At 32.3% G+C, this 13135-nt stretch overlaps 1 protein-coding gene and 1 long non-coding RNA gene across 4 annotated transcripts in view; one reads left to right on the forward strand and one right to left on the reverse strand.

Moving 5' to 3' along the window:
- The window catches only part of LOC106467351 (SH2 domain-containing protein 3C-like), a 27463-nt gene that overhangs the window by 11560 nt on the left and 2768 nt on the right, over window positions 1-13135 (forward strand). The window contains exons 1-5 of one of the 3 annotated variants that reach the window (XM_022395515.1): window positions 7-630; window positions 2670-2760; window positions 5757-6002; window positions 7040-8244; window positions 8979-9147. In XM_022395515.1, coding sequence (XP_022251223.1) covers window positions 572-630; window positions 2670-2760; window positions 5757-6002; window positions 7040-8244; window positions 8979-9147 — 1770 coding nt within the window. In that variant the 5' untranslated portion in view covers window positions 7-571. Of the gene's footprint in view, window positions 1-6; window positions 631-2669; window positions 2761-5756; window positions 6003-7039; window positions 8245-8978; window positions 9148-13135 lie in introns of those variants that run through there. The other 2 variants (XM_022395516.1, XM_013927697.2) reach the window with 2 other exon arrangements.
- The window catches only part of LOC111087750, a 19021-nt gene continuing 8557 nt past the window's right edge, over window positions 2672-13135 (reverse strand). The window contains exons 2-3 of the long non-coding RNA XR_002612402.1: window positions 9021-9115; window positions 2672-2755 (exon numbers count right to left, since the gene is read on the reverse strand). This is a non-coding gene — a long non-coding RNA (uncharacterized LOC111087750). The remainder of the gene's footprint in view (window positions 2756-9020; window positions 9116-13135) is intronic.

Below are 13135 nucleotides of genomic sequence, written 5' to 3' on the forward strand. Positions count from 1 at the left end.
ATTTGACTACCTGGTTTCTATCACTCTCATCCTATATATGACACCCTGGTTTCTATCATTCCAACCCTGTATTTGACTACCTGGTTTCTATCACTCTCATCCTATATATGACACCCTGGTTTCTATCATTCCAACCCTGTATATGGCACCCTGATTTTGATCACTCCAATCCTATCTACGACACCCTGGTTTCTATCACTCTCATCCTATCTACGACATCTTTGTTTCTATCACTTCCAAGTGTAGTTACTGTATTAGTAACCCTCACCTCTATACTGATTGGAATTACTCGACTAACTCGCTGAGACTCGTCCATGATTGGTACTTTATCACCCACATGTATACTGAATGGATTCTTCCTCGTTGCTCTCGGAGACACTTACGTCATTAGTACGTGTTTTTTCTCGCTCAGTTTTCATGCGATAAATTTGGGGTCGATTTGTTCACCCCATAATAAAAGATAATAGCGTTCCCTAAAAATTGTGTGTTCGGATGATAACGTTTCAACGTGTCCAAGATGAACGGTGTGTTGGCTTTGTACACCTCATGATAAAGGATACCTGAAAATTGTATGCTGTTTCTGATTAAGAGCTATGGTTTCTGGGTACTAGAGACTTGCTTAAATTTATGGTACTGTGATTGTTTTACCAGATTCTTAGGGTCAATATATTAAGTATTTGTAATCTTGATAGATAGTATATATATCTGAAATAATTTTTCTTAGAATGGTGGACAATGACTATATTGATTTTGCTGTGAGAGTAGAGTTTTTATTACATATTAACTTCTTTTTTCCATAGAGAAATCCGTCTGGACTTTTTATACCATCTCAAATGCTTGCGATGGAAATATTTAAAATTGTTTCAATTCATTCCTGTTTCTGAGACGATATCATGATGTTGGTGAAAATCGACATCAGATATTCTGTTTGCAATTACATTATCATCTGATAACTTCTGAAAACGAATTATTGAGATTTTCTAACAACTGGTCCTTAGACAACTGACTTTGGGATGATGTGAAATTGATTCTTTATATCATATGAATTTGATTCTATTGAGTTTGTGAAACTGATTCTATATATATTTTATGACACTGACTCTTCACATTATATGAAACTGATTCTTGATATTCCATTAGAACTGATTATTGAGATTGTTTGAGAACTGATTTTGGAAAATATCTGAAACCAGTCTGGACATACATACTGCCTTATGTCACTTTTATCACTGTCTTGTCAGGCACATGTAAAGATAAACACGAAACAAAAATGTGAAGGAACTAGTATTTTATTATCAAGAATTTGTTCAAATCGCACAAAGCTAATATGTTTTGTTGATATTAATCAAAGGATACTTTTTTGCAGACTGAATCTAGAGTTAACAAAACTGTTGATACTTCTATGAAATTCCTTTTGAGTTGTTTTGTTTAGATCCTATTAGTGCAGAGGAAGAAAACTTTAAGGTTATTCAAGTTGTTTAAGATCAGAAACTGAAAATTGTATTTTATGAGAAAGCATGAAGTCCTTATATAAACAGTAAGACACATTTACGAATTTAATATTTATGACAACGAGTTCTCTTCACAACATATTCAAGTGAAAGAACCACTGCTGTTCTCTGGTGGAAGAGTTAGACGTTTCACGTGAGAGTTGATTTAATTCAAGATTTAGAATCATTGCTCAATTTTCTGGTGGAAGAGTTGGACGTTTCACGTGAGAGTTGATTTAATTTAAGATTTAGAATCAGTGCTCAGTTTTCTGGTGGAAGAGTTAGACGTTTCACGTGATAGTTGATTCAATTCAAGATTTAGAATCAGTGCTCAGTTCTCTGGCGGAAGAGTTGGACGTTTCACGTGATAGTTGATTCAATTCAAGATTTAGAATCAGTGCTCAGTTCTCTGGTGGAAGAGTATCGTATGTTTCACGTGAGAGTTGATTTTATTCAAGATTTAGAATTCGTGCTCAGTTCGCTGGTGGAAGAGTTGGACGTTTTACGCAATAGATTATAGATTTTTTTTGTTCAAGTGTAGGATGTGATTGTAGGATACGCATTTGTTACGTTACTTTTTAAAGCAAACTTATGTGCGTACATATAAAGATCACGATAAAAATTAACATTTTCAAAGTTTTTTTTTGTTGACGCTAAAACCCTGTCTATTATTATAAATGTAAAGTTAATTGGTTGAATATTAGGAATTATTATGTTTATCGTTTACTGTGTATTAATGTGAGAAAAACCGTATTTAAATGTCCCATTCCCATAATAATAATTAAGATTTATTAAAATGATAAAGTTAATATTATCGGGAGATGAGGTAAGTTTGTTAAGCCTGCTCTGAATTACCACATGACTTTTGGTATAAACATTTTGTACTAATCGGTATGCGGTTATCCGCAAATAATGACAGGATAAAACTGATATTGTTCATTGTAGAGATTCTGTTTTTGAAGAAGTTTAAGTTCTTAATGTATGAATAGGCTTGAAGTTAAAAAAAAAGCATTTCTGACGAAAAGTACGGTTTTGTAAACTCTGTCGATAATTAGTCACAATTTATCAACTTTTTTTATTTTTTACAAGTAACCTTGTCATCCATAACACAACCGTTAAAGAATGTATATTACGAGATGTAGTTTAGTTTTATTATATAATACTTGAATATTTCGTCAGCTCCCAGACTCTCAACTTCTTATCGTCACACAGCGCCCCCACTAGTGGTTGGACGAGCAAAATTAACAGCCGAAGGAATAGCATTACTATGGTAAGATAAATAGTTTAAACAAACTGGCATGGAAAAAGTATTTATATATTTGCTTATATTACGCTAGATATGGTAATAATAATAGGAATTTTACTAAATATGTGGATAATTAAATAGCATTACTATGGTAAGATAAATAGTTTAAACAAATTGGCATGTAAAAAAAAGTATTTATATATTTGCTTATATTACGCTAGATATGGTAATAATAGTAGGTGTTCTACTAAACACGTGGATAATTAAATAGCATTACTATGGTAAGATAACAAGATTAAAATAATATATGATTATAATAGAATAAATGAGTTTTTAACCAATAAAGGGCATTGGTGAAACATCATCTTCAAGAACTGGTGAGGCTTAAATGTATATTTCTATAGACATCTGAAGTCTGGTCTTTATAAGTTAATAAAAGTAAACTCTGTCACTCAAAGAAGAGCGATGAATTTAAAGTCTCATATGGTGTCACAAACATAATATTTGATGGCGTTATATTGGATCAATGAATGCATTTGTGTAAAAGATATGTCGGCTCTTGGCTTAACAGTGTTCTTATTACAGAGCATATTCGTAATCCCATCGGCAAAAGAATACAAGGTTTGACCGTAAAGTCGACCCGCTTTTCGTTTCATCAGCGCATGCCTTCAGTTGGTGTCTGACGCACCGTACAGTCCTCATAATTCTGTCATCACATGAACTAAGAAATAAATCAGTTCGCTTTGTCGATTTGCACAAGCTAAACATATATAGTGATGATGGTTTGACACCAGTATAACTTGACAAAATGTTCATGAAACAATGTCATGATGACGGTTTGACATCAATATACTTGTCAAAATATTGATGATACTGTGTCATGATGATGGTTTAACATCTATATCTTGACAAAATATTGATGATACTGTGTGATGGTGATGATGGTTTGACGTCAGTATAACTTGACAAAATGATGATGATACTGTGTTGTGATGATGATTGTTTGACATCAATATAACTTGACAAAATATTGATAATATTGTGGGATCATGATTGTGTGACATGAATCTAACTTGACAAAATGTTGATGATACTGTGTAGTGATAATGGTGTTACATCAATATAACTAACAAAATGATGATGATACTATGTAGTGATGAGGGTTTGTCAACAGTATAACTTGACAAAATGATGATGATACTGTGTTGTGATGATGAGTGTTTGACATCTATATCTTGACAAAAGATGATGATACTGTGTTGTGATGATGATAATTTGACATCTATATCTTGACAAAAGATGATGATACAGTGTTGTGATGATGATGGTTTGACATCTATATCTTGACAAAAGATGATGATACTGTGTTGTGATGATGATGGTTTGACATCTATATCTTGAACAGATGATGATGATACTGTGTTGTGATGATGATGATTTGACATCTATATCTTGACAAAATGTTGAATGATGCTGTGTGGTAATGATAGTTTGACATCAATATAATTTGACAAAATGTTGATGATACTATGTAGTGATCATGATGGTTTGACATCAATATATCCTGACAAAATGTTGATGATATTGTGAGGTGAAGATGGTGTGACATCAATAAAAATTGACAAAGGAATGATAATACAGTCAGTTTAGGAAAACTTGTTGAAAGGTTGATGATTTAGTACGGTTACAAATAGTTATCAGCAGAGAAGATTATCAGGTTTTAGATGTCCATTTCATTTGTATATTATCATCAGTTTATTTGTATATGAGTGTTCTTTCTTCATGTTTGGCTGTGTCAGATTCTGACCTTAATCAAAAACCAATGATACTGTAAAGTGATGATTGTATCTCATCAATAGTACTTGATCAAAAGTTGATAGCACTAGAGTAGGGTAATATAATGAAAACATGCTGATACAGTAAAATCAAAAACAGCTGTGTAATTTATTAAAAGTTTATATTTCTTGGGGTGTTAAAACATTGATAGTAACTTGATGAAAAGTTAATATTGTTTTGAAAAATTGAGAGGAGTGTAATTTGATAAAAGGTTCATTTACCTTGAGGTTGTGAAGATTTGATAATAGATAACAGTGTTACTTCATGAAAGTTTTAGATACTTTGAGATGATGAAGAGTTGACAAAAGTGTAACTGAGTGTCTCTGAGTTTGAGGTGTTGAAACTTTTACAACAGGATATCTTGATCAAAGAGTCATATATTTTGAGATGTGTAATGGTCGCTTTTGGCATACTTTGAGGAACTGATCAGTTGACAGAAGTTTAACCTGATGAAAGTTTTAAATACTTTGAAATGGTGAAGAGTTGACAGAAGTGTAACCTGATGAAAGGTTGATATACTTTGAGATGGTGAGGAGTTGACAGAAGTGTAACCTGATGAAAGGTTGATATACTTTGAGATGGTGAAGAGTTGACAACAATATACCTTTAAGAAAGATAAGTACTGCTCACATTTTGAAATACATTAATGATTGGATTCACAAGTAATAATTAATATTTGTTTTTGTTACATGAATTATTACTTGAGCATCCTGTTGTAATTATTATTTTTGTATTACAAGTAGCAAAATTATGAAACTTTTTACAGGTTTTAAGAGGCCACTTGTAGAAATCACACTTTTCAAACAATTAATATGTAAAACATTTGAAAATTAAAGTTTTGGGAAGTGTTTGAAATATTTTTTAATAATAGTAACAATCCTAACTTAATAAAGTGGGTTTTTGTAAAATATAGTTACTTTCTTAATAATCTACTGGAAAATATTTAAAAAGCTTGTCTAATAATACTATGGCACAGTTTGGTTCTTCATTTAATAACTTTCATTGTTTTACTTATTTATTTATTTATTTTGGTGATGAGAAAGGGGAAAAGGAGGATTATTACAAAAGCTAAGGGATTTGTAAAGCATAGCAGCCCTTGAAATTCTGAATGATATCCAGTACTACATTAGAGAGTTCAAACAATTTTCTCCAACTCCATAATACATTTTTTTATGTAAACACAGGAGCCTAAAGTGGACAGCCACACACCAGAAGAGGAGTTGAAAAAGGCTCTAGAGTGGGAGCTCAGTCTCGACAATAGCGACCTGAGAAGTCATGCCTGGTACCATGGAACTATTCCACGACAGCGAGCGGAAGAACTTTTGAAAGAAGACGGTCAATTTCTCATAAGAGACTGCATCTCTCGACCAGGAGATTATGTGTTGACATGTTTATGCAGACGAACACCCCTCCACTTTGTTATAAATAAGGTTACTTCACAATTTATTTAACATCTATACAAGATGAAATACCTGTATGTGTGTTTAAGCTGCCTCACAGTTTTATTTACCATTTTAGTCAAACTAATTAAGGTTATATGTTCAATTTTAAAAAATTTGGTTTCCATTTTCCTTTGTTTATTAGAATTGTAGAGATTCATTTGTAATGGTAAAGGATCAGTGACAGAACATGTGTGGAGAGATGTTCATTGTGTGCTTTTCTTTATGACTTTTAGTCTTCCACCAGTTTATGACATTGGATGTGCACTATGGCAAGTACATAAATACCTAACATGTTTAATGTATTGATAAGCTGTGTGCACCATTATAACAAATAAGTGATGTTTATTTATGCGATGCAAGTTATGACCTATTACATTTTTCTTTATATTTAGTTTCATTAAATCTTTTTTTTCTTATAATGTTGAAATAATTTGTGCAAATTTTTTGAGTTAACTTTACAATTATGAAGATTTTTTAATTATCAGCTTAGCGAATGAATTTAGAACTAACCTAATTCTCCAACACTAGCTGAGCCTCATGAGATTTTATTGGTATTATGCAAAAATAATAGTATTTCTAGTGTTTCTCATCCAAGGTTGTCTTCAATATTTCTTATATTACCTTTTAGTTGCTTTATTTTTAGCCTATACAGTTAGCTTAGTTTTAATGAGAATTAAGTTTTTATTAATATCGCAGTGTGAAACACCCTATATGTGTAAGGATATCTAGTGTACCTCACAGGTTGATTATAACGTACTTGCAATGTGAAACACTTTATATATGTAGAGATATCTAGGGTACCTCACAGATTGATTATAACATACTTACAGTATGAAACACATTATGTACATATGAGTATATTTGTATGCTTTAAGTTTTAATCAATAAACTTGTATTATATGGGTGAGCACTTAGTCTGCAACAGACAAGGTTTTCATAATATGGTTACAAAAATATATATATTGATAGAAAAGAGCTATTTATCTTTGAGATATCAGATTCAGTTCATGTTTTGATTTTTTCAGGTTGTTCTTCAACCTTATACAGTCTATGAGAGAGTCCAGTACCAGTTTGAAGATGAGTGTTTTGACACTGTTCCAGATATGGTTACATATTATGTTGGTAATAAAAAGGCAATTTCTTTAGCTTCGGGAGCTGTGATATCTCGACCTGTGAATCGCAGTAAACCACTGTCTTACTATGCATCTCGATATGGACTAGAGTGTCAGATGCATTATGCTGTAAAAGCTCTAGAACAGAGTTCTTCAGACCAGAGGGATTATGCAGAACAGCCTGTTGTAAATGCAAGAATATCACAACCACCAGATATACCTCCAAAAATAGGGAACTGTGATGCAAATAACTCTCCTCATGGCTCACCAGTTTTGGACACAACACACAGCAGTATCACAGCATTTGCAACTCTACGTCCACATCATTATCAGACTGTAACTCAGAAGATGGGTATTATGAGAGTAGGTAGTGATCCAAACCTTAGTCCCACTATAGAAAAGAAACGCTGGGAATGGAGACCTAGCTGTTCCAGAAGTTTTGGTTCAGCCAGTATAGACAATGATCAACCACCACCTAAACCAAGTCGAGTTCCATCATTCAAGTACACCCAGAATGCACCTATCATTAAACAAACTGAAGGTTGGCATTACAGTGGAACAGGAATATCTATTTCTGCAAATGAACAACGAGAAAATGGAGAAGAACCAAACAAGAATTTTTCAGATATCAGAGACTCTACAGCAAAATCTCAAGACTCTAAATCAGATGATTTGCTTAACTTTTTCACCTCAAAAAAGAAGCCTAATGAAAAAGTGAAACATATGTCTTTACCAAGGAAATTTCATCGTGCAACCTCAGGAGAAACCAGATTTTCATTCCTTGATTCTCAGAATGATGATTCTGAATTTGCAGCTATAGATAGCAGTGTTGTCTTAACAATCCCAGATTTGAATCCTCCCTCCCATTTTAATTTATCTACTTTTGGCACATGCTTGTTATCTGCAGACAACAAACCTCTAGAGAGTTCCACCTTACTCAGAGTACGGCATCTGTTGATGGAAAATGGACCTCGAGTTTTAGCTAACCACTTGACTAAGACTGACCTGGAGGTTTTAAAGATAAGTTCCAGGCATAATCTGGGGTTGAGAGTCACATCAGGACTGGAACTGCTTACTCTACCTCAAGGAGCTCAGCTACAGCTTGACTTGCTGGACAGGTAAACAGAAAGCCACTTCTTAATAACTATATGGTTTAAGTCATATGAGAACTAAAAGCTTCTAGCTTGAGCCAAAGTGCAGCTCAACTTGATCAGCTGCACAGGTAAACAGAAAGTCATTTTTTGGTAAGTATACAGTTTAAATGGTATCAGAAACAGAGCTCCAGACTTTACCACAAGGTTCAGCTACAGCTTGACCTGCTGGACAGGTAAACAGAAAGTCACTTCTCGGTAAGTGTAAAGTTAAAGTCCTATCAGAAACAGTGCTTCAGACTTTACCACAACGTAAAGGAGAATTAAGTATTAATCATAGTTCAAAGTTGATGTTGTATTACCTTATACTGTTAATTTTTCCTTATTTTGTAACAATTAAAACTTATAATTTAATATATTTGTGCCAACAAAAGTTAAAAGTTGATGTTGTATTACCTTATACTGTTAATTTTTCCTTATTTTGTAACAATTAAAACTTATAATATAATATATTTGTGCCAACAAAAGTTAAAAGTTGATGTTGTATTACTTTATACTGTTAATTTTTCCTTATTTTGTAACAATTAAAACTTATAATTTAATACATTTGTGCCAACAATATTACTCTGGCTCTATTCCTTCTTATATCCTTGATATATTCTTCAGAATACACTAATCATAACTCTTGAAGAGAACTTGTTTGTTTTTTAATAAATAACAATCAGTAAGTGATTTTTCTATTTTGGTTAACATCTTTTCAGGTTAGAGTGTCTAAAGTATTTTGTTGCTGTAACAATACTTACTTGTGGAGGTGAGGCAGAAAGAGCCATGGTTCTCAACAAATGGATACAGGTAGCTATAGACACCAAGACTGCTCTGGGCAACCTCTTTGGGTTTACTGGAATAATGAAAGGATTGGTACTTCCACAGGTAGTTAAATTCATTGTCAGGATTTTTTATTTAATTAATACATGATGACAGCTTACACTTTAGTAAACTTATGTTGCTTGTAATAATTATATTTACATCCTTTGTTAAAACTTTTTGCTTCATATGGGAATTGTTCATTTTTCACATGGGATTGTGTAAACACAACATAGCATAAAATACAGATAACAAGAACCATTTAGCCCTTCAGAGCTGTCTTTGCTTATACGCACTTGAGAAAAGTAAAATATAAAACCACCCTTTAGTTTTCAGGATATTGTCAGTTCTCCTAAACTCCTCTAAAATCCTGAATTCCACCACTGCCAGCACCAAATTATTCATAAGTCAATCATCATTTTGGAAAAATATCTTAACTGAAGACTAGCCTGACTTTTCCAAATCTTAAACTTATCTCCTATCCTCCATTTACTCTCAGAAAGAGTACAAAGAAATCAGAGCTTTTATCCTATCAATCTGCAGGATTTTCTTGTAAACTTAAGAGAAAATAACTTAATTAAGAGATATTAACCCTTCCCTTTAAAATAACCCTTGAATCCACAGAATCACCTAATATCACTCCTTTGAAATATGATAGCACCTTTCATAGATAAGGAGATTAAAATTGTACAGTGTATTTTAAGTGAGGCCTATTAGTGATAATTACCCCTTTTGATTTATAATCAATATGTCTAAATACACCATAATATTCTATCAAGTCATAGCTTGAGTGACTCTTCCAACATTATGCCAAGATTCTTTTCTTCAGTCACAGAATTAAGTGGTCCAAATTATGAGAATGCAGATGCATTACTTTCCACCTACTATAGTTAAAGGTCATTTATCAGATAGTTTCCAACTAACCAACTGGTCCAAGTCATTTTTTAATACTTCAACATTTTAAATACAGCTAGAAATACCCAAAAGATTAATCATCAACACACTTTCCTAATTATGCCATTATCAATATTGTTAATGTAACTACAAAAAGTTAAATGTGAAATATTGAACCTGTGATACTTCAGTGGCAACAAGTTTTTGACTGGACTCCATTAATAACAACATTTTTCTTTTCCCTACAACCACTAGTAATGTCATTTTATTATCCAATCTTTTGTGTGACACCTTATGAAGTTTCTGTAAATCTAAGTAAACCAAGTCCAGATAACAAGTAACGTCCTAAAAAATCGATTTTCTGTTATAATATAATATTTCACTAAATGATTTTGTAAAACTTTTGTTATCATATTCCATAGCATTTACAGGACAAGTCTTATTACCTCCTTTAAAAGTAGGAGTAACATGAGCAACTATCCAATCCCCAGGAAACCGACCATTATATATTGATCTACAAACAATTATATAAAGAGGCCTGCATAGCTGATCTTTGACCTTCTTTAAAATCTTGTCTGAACCTGGTGTTTTATTTATTTTTACTCATCCTACTTACCACCAGGAGATTCAGGACTTCCAATAGCTACAGGAAAAGTAAGTCAGCATATATGGTACTAAAATGCTCTGACTTTTTGGCACTCATTAGCCTATAAGACATGCAAACATTGCAATCACTTGATGATTAGACAAAATGGCAACTTCAGTGGTATGGACAACAGATGGAACCATAGAGTTAAATCACAACACATTTGTTTTACTGTCTTGTAATGTGTTTCTAATGCTGTGTCCTGCTAGACTACTGTTTTAAAATGAAATTGTGATACATATTTCTTATTTTAAAGTTCTGTGGCAGTAGTCACAATCAACACTGATTTTATTTGTATTTTATTTACTGGCAGGACTTTAGCTCAAAGTATTTGTATTATTCCTCTATGAAGTCTAAATACAGTCAGTGACTTTTGTAAAGTAAATAACTCATTAATCTTCAGTTAGTAACAATAAAGCAGTTAAAATGAGAGTCTTGCTTGTATTATACTTGTGATTACCATTGAAATTCAAAATATTAAAATCACTTGGATCTTTATTTTTTTGTTAAAAATGAAACACACCAGAAGATAAAACACATGTAAGTAATAAACATATTGCAAAAAGAAACTTCTATATTTGATATCAGTAGTGCTTATAAGGATAAATATAATACAATAATTAAGAACCTTTACTTTGCAGAAACATGTTGATAAAATTTATACATAGAAGTCTAATCTACACACACTAAGAAAAATCTATACTTTAAAAAGGTGTCCTAAACTTTTTTCTAAGCATAATGGTTGACTGGATAATTTCAGTGTATTGTGTTCAGTAATTACATATTTTTATAAAGAAATTGTAGAACACGTCATATGACTAAATTTAAGGAAGCAGGATACTATATTGTAGTAAGCTGTAATACCATGTATATACAAGTGTCATATACTACATTGTATTATGCTACACTATTTTACAATGTAGTATACTACAAAGTAGTATGAATGTGATACAGGGAATGCCAGCCCAGTAAGCAAGCAGTAGAATCTATAATACTGGCAGCTTAATTTAGTAATCTGTAATAAACTTTAGTACAATTTATGATTATCATTACAATGTGTCTTTTCTATTTTGTTCTATTTGCCCGGATATTTTTCTTGTTAATTTTTAATAATGAAAACAAAAACAGGAAAAAAAAATAAAACAAACAACTATGCAGCTAATTTGTAGGTGAAAATCTGTTCTTAATTATTATATTATATTTTATGTGACAATAGTGAATGGCTTACAAGTATCACATGAACTTAACTGTATTGAGGAATGATAGAGCTCTGGACTTCATTGTGGTTCAGCCAGATTCGATTCTGCGTAATACCACATTGACACCCAACTAGTGGCTATTCCTCAACCCTGAAGTTAGTCCTAAGGATGGGCTTTGTTTGTGACTAGGGAAAAGTACTGTATTTTGGTAGTTAAAAATGCCTCATCAGCAAATGCTAGTGGGCTAGCCTTTAGCTTAGTTGGTCGAGCACGTCTCTAGCAGATGACAGGTCTCAGGTTCAAATCCGAAGAATAAAAATACCACAATGCACAAACTACCATTTCTGGTCCAAGTTGTACAGTGTTATAAACAGTCAAATTTTTATATATGTATACAAACTTGTTTTAACTATTATATTAATCTGTACATTTTTTTACTGGTTCTATTGGCTAAATAAGGTTCATAACATATACATTAAATTTAATGAATTAATTAATTGTGTGACATGAAAGTTAAGTTTCCTTGGCTTTTGTCTGGCAAAGTGATTAATTATAGTGTTAAAGTTCATGGTGCAAGTGTTCTCAGATCTGTTTCTTTGTCTTGGACAATGGTGGAATGTTTAATCAGCTTGAACTTGCTAAATGATGGTTTACCTTCTGAAACAGTATCAGGTATTGTGCTACAAAGCATTTGAAGAAAAGCACTTAAATGAGATTATCTTAATAGTTTTTGTATTGGTATTAGTCAATTAGCTAGACATTTTTTGTTTGTCTTTTGAAAGGCTCTCTTTGGAGCAACAAGCCCTGGAGAAATTTTCCTGGTCTCCCTGCCCTCTTGTTGGGCATGTAAATATGTACATGATTCAGGTCAATTCCAAAAATAGAGGTGAAGAAAACATTTAAAAGCTCAGCAGTTTTGCTTTAGCACCCTTAAAGGGCCCAACTCCCTAATTTAACATTTTGTTTTACTTATCTTTAACATACAAAAACATCCAAGCTGTTAGTTTGAATACCATCAGCCAGCTGTTGATAATAAGACATTTTTGTATTTCCTAACTTATTTTTCAATTAAATACCTAGTTCTCCTAAAGTTTTGCCACTCTTCTGGCCTGTTTGCAAAGTAAACTTCTAACCTTGTGGCATTAATCATTAATGTTTATGGATATGTGATTGATATGTATTATTATTAATGTTTATGGTATTAAATATAATGGATGTAATAGATATGTATTATTAATTTGTGTTGATGGTATTAAATGTAGTGGATATGATGGACATGTATTATCAATATTGTTGATGGTATTAAATGTAGTGG

This window comes from Limulus polyphemus, unplaced genomic scaffold (assembly GCF_000517525.1).
Source record: "Limulus polyphemus unplaced genomic scaffold, Limulus_polyphemus-2.1.2 Scaffold2581, whole genome shotgun sequence".
In the NCBI taxonomy this organism is placed as follows: Eukaryota; Metazoa; Arthropoda; class Merostomata; order Xiphosura; family Limulidae; genus Limulus; species Limulus polyphemus.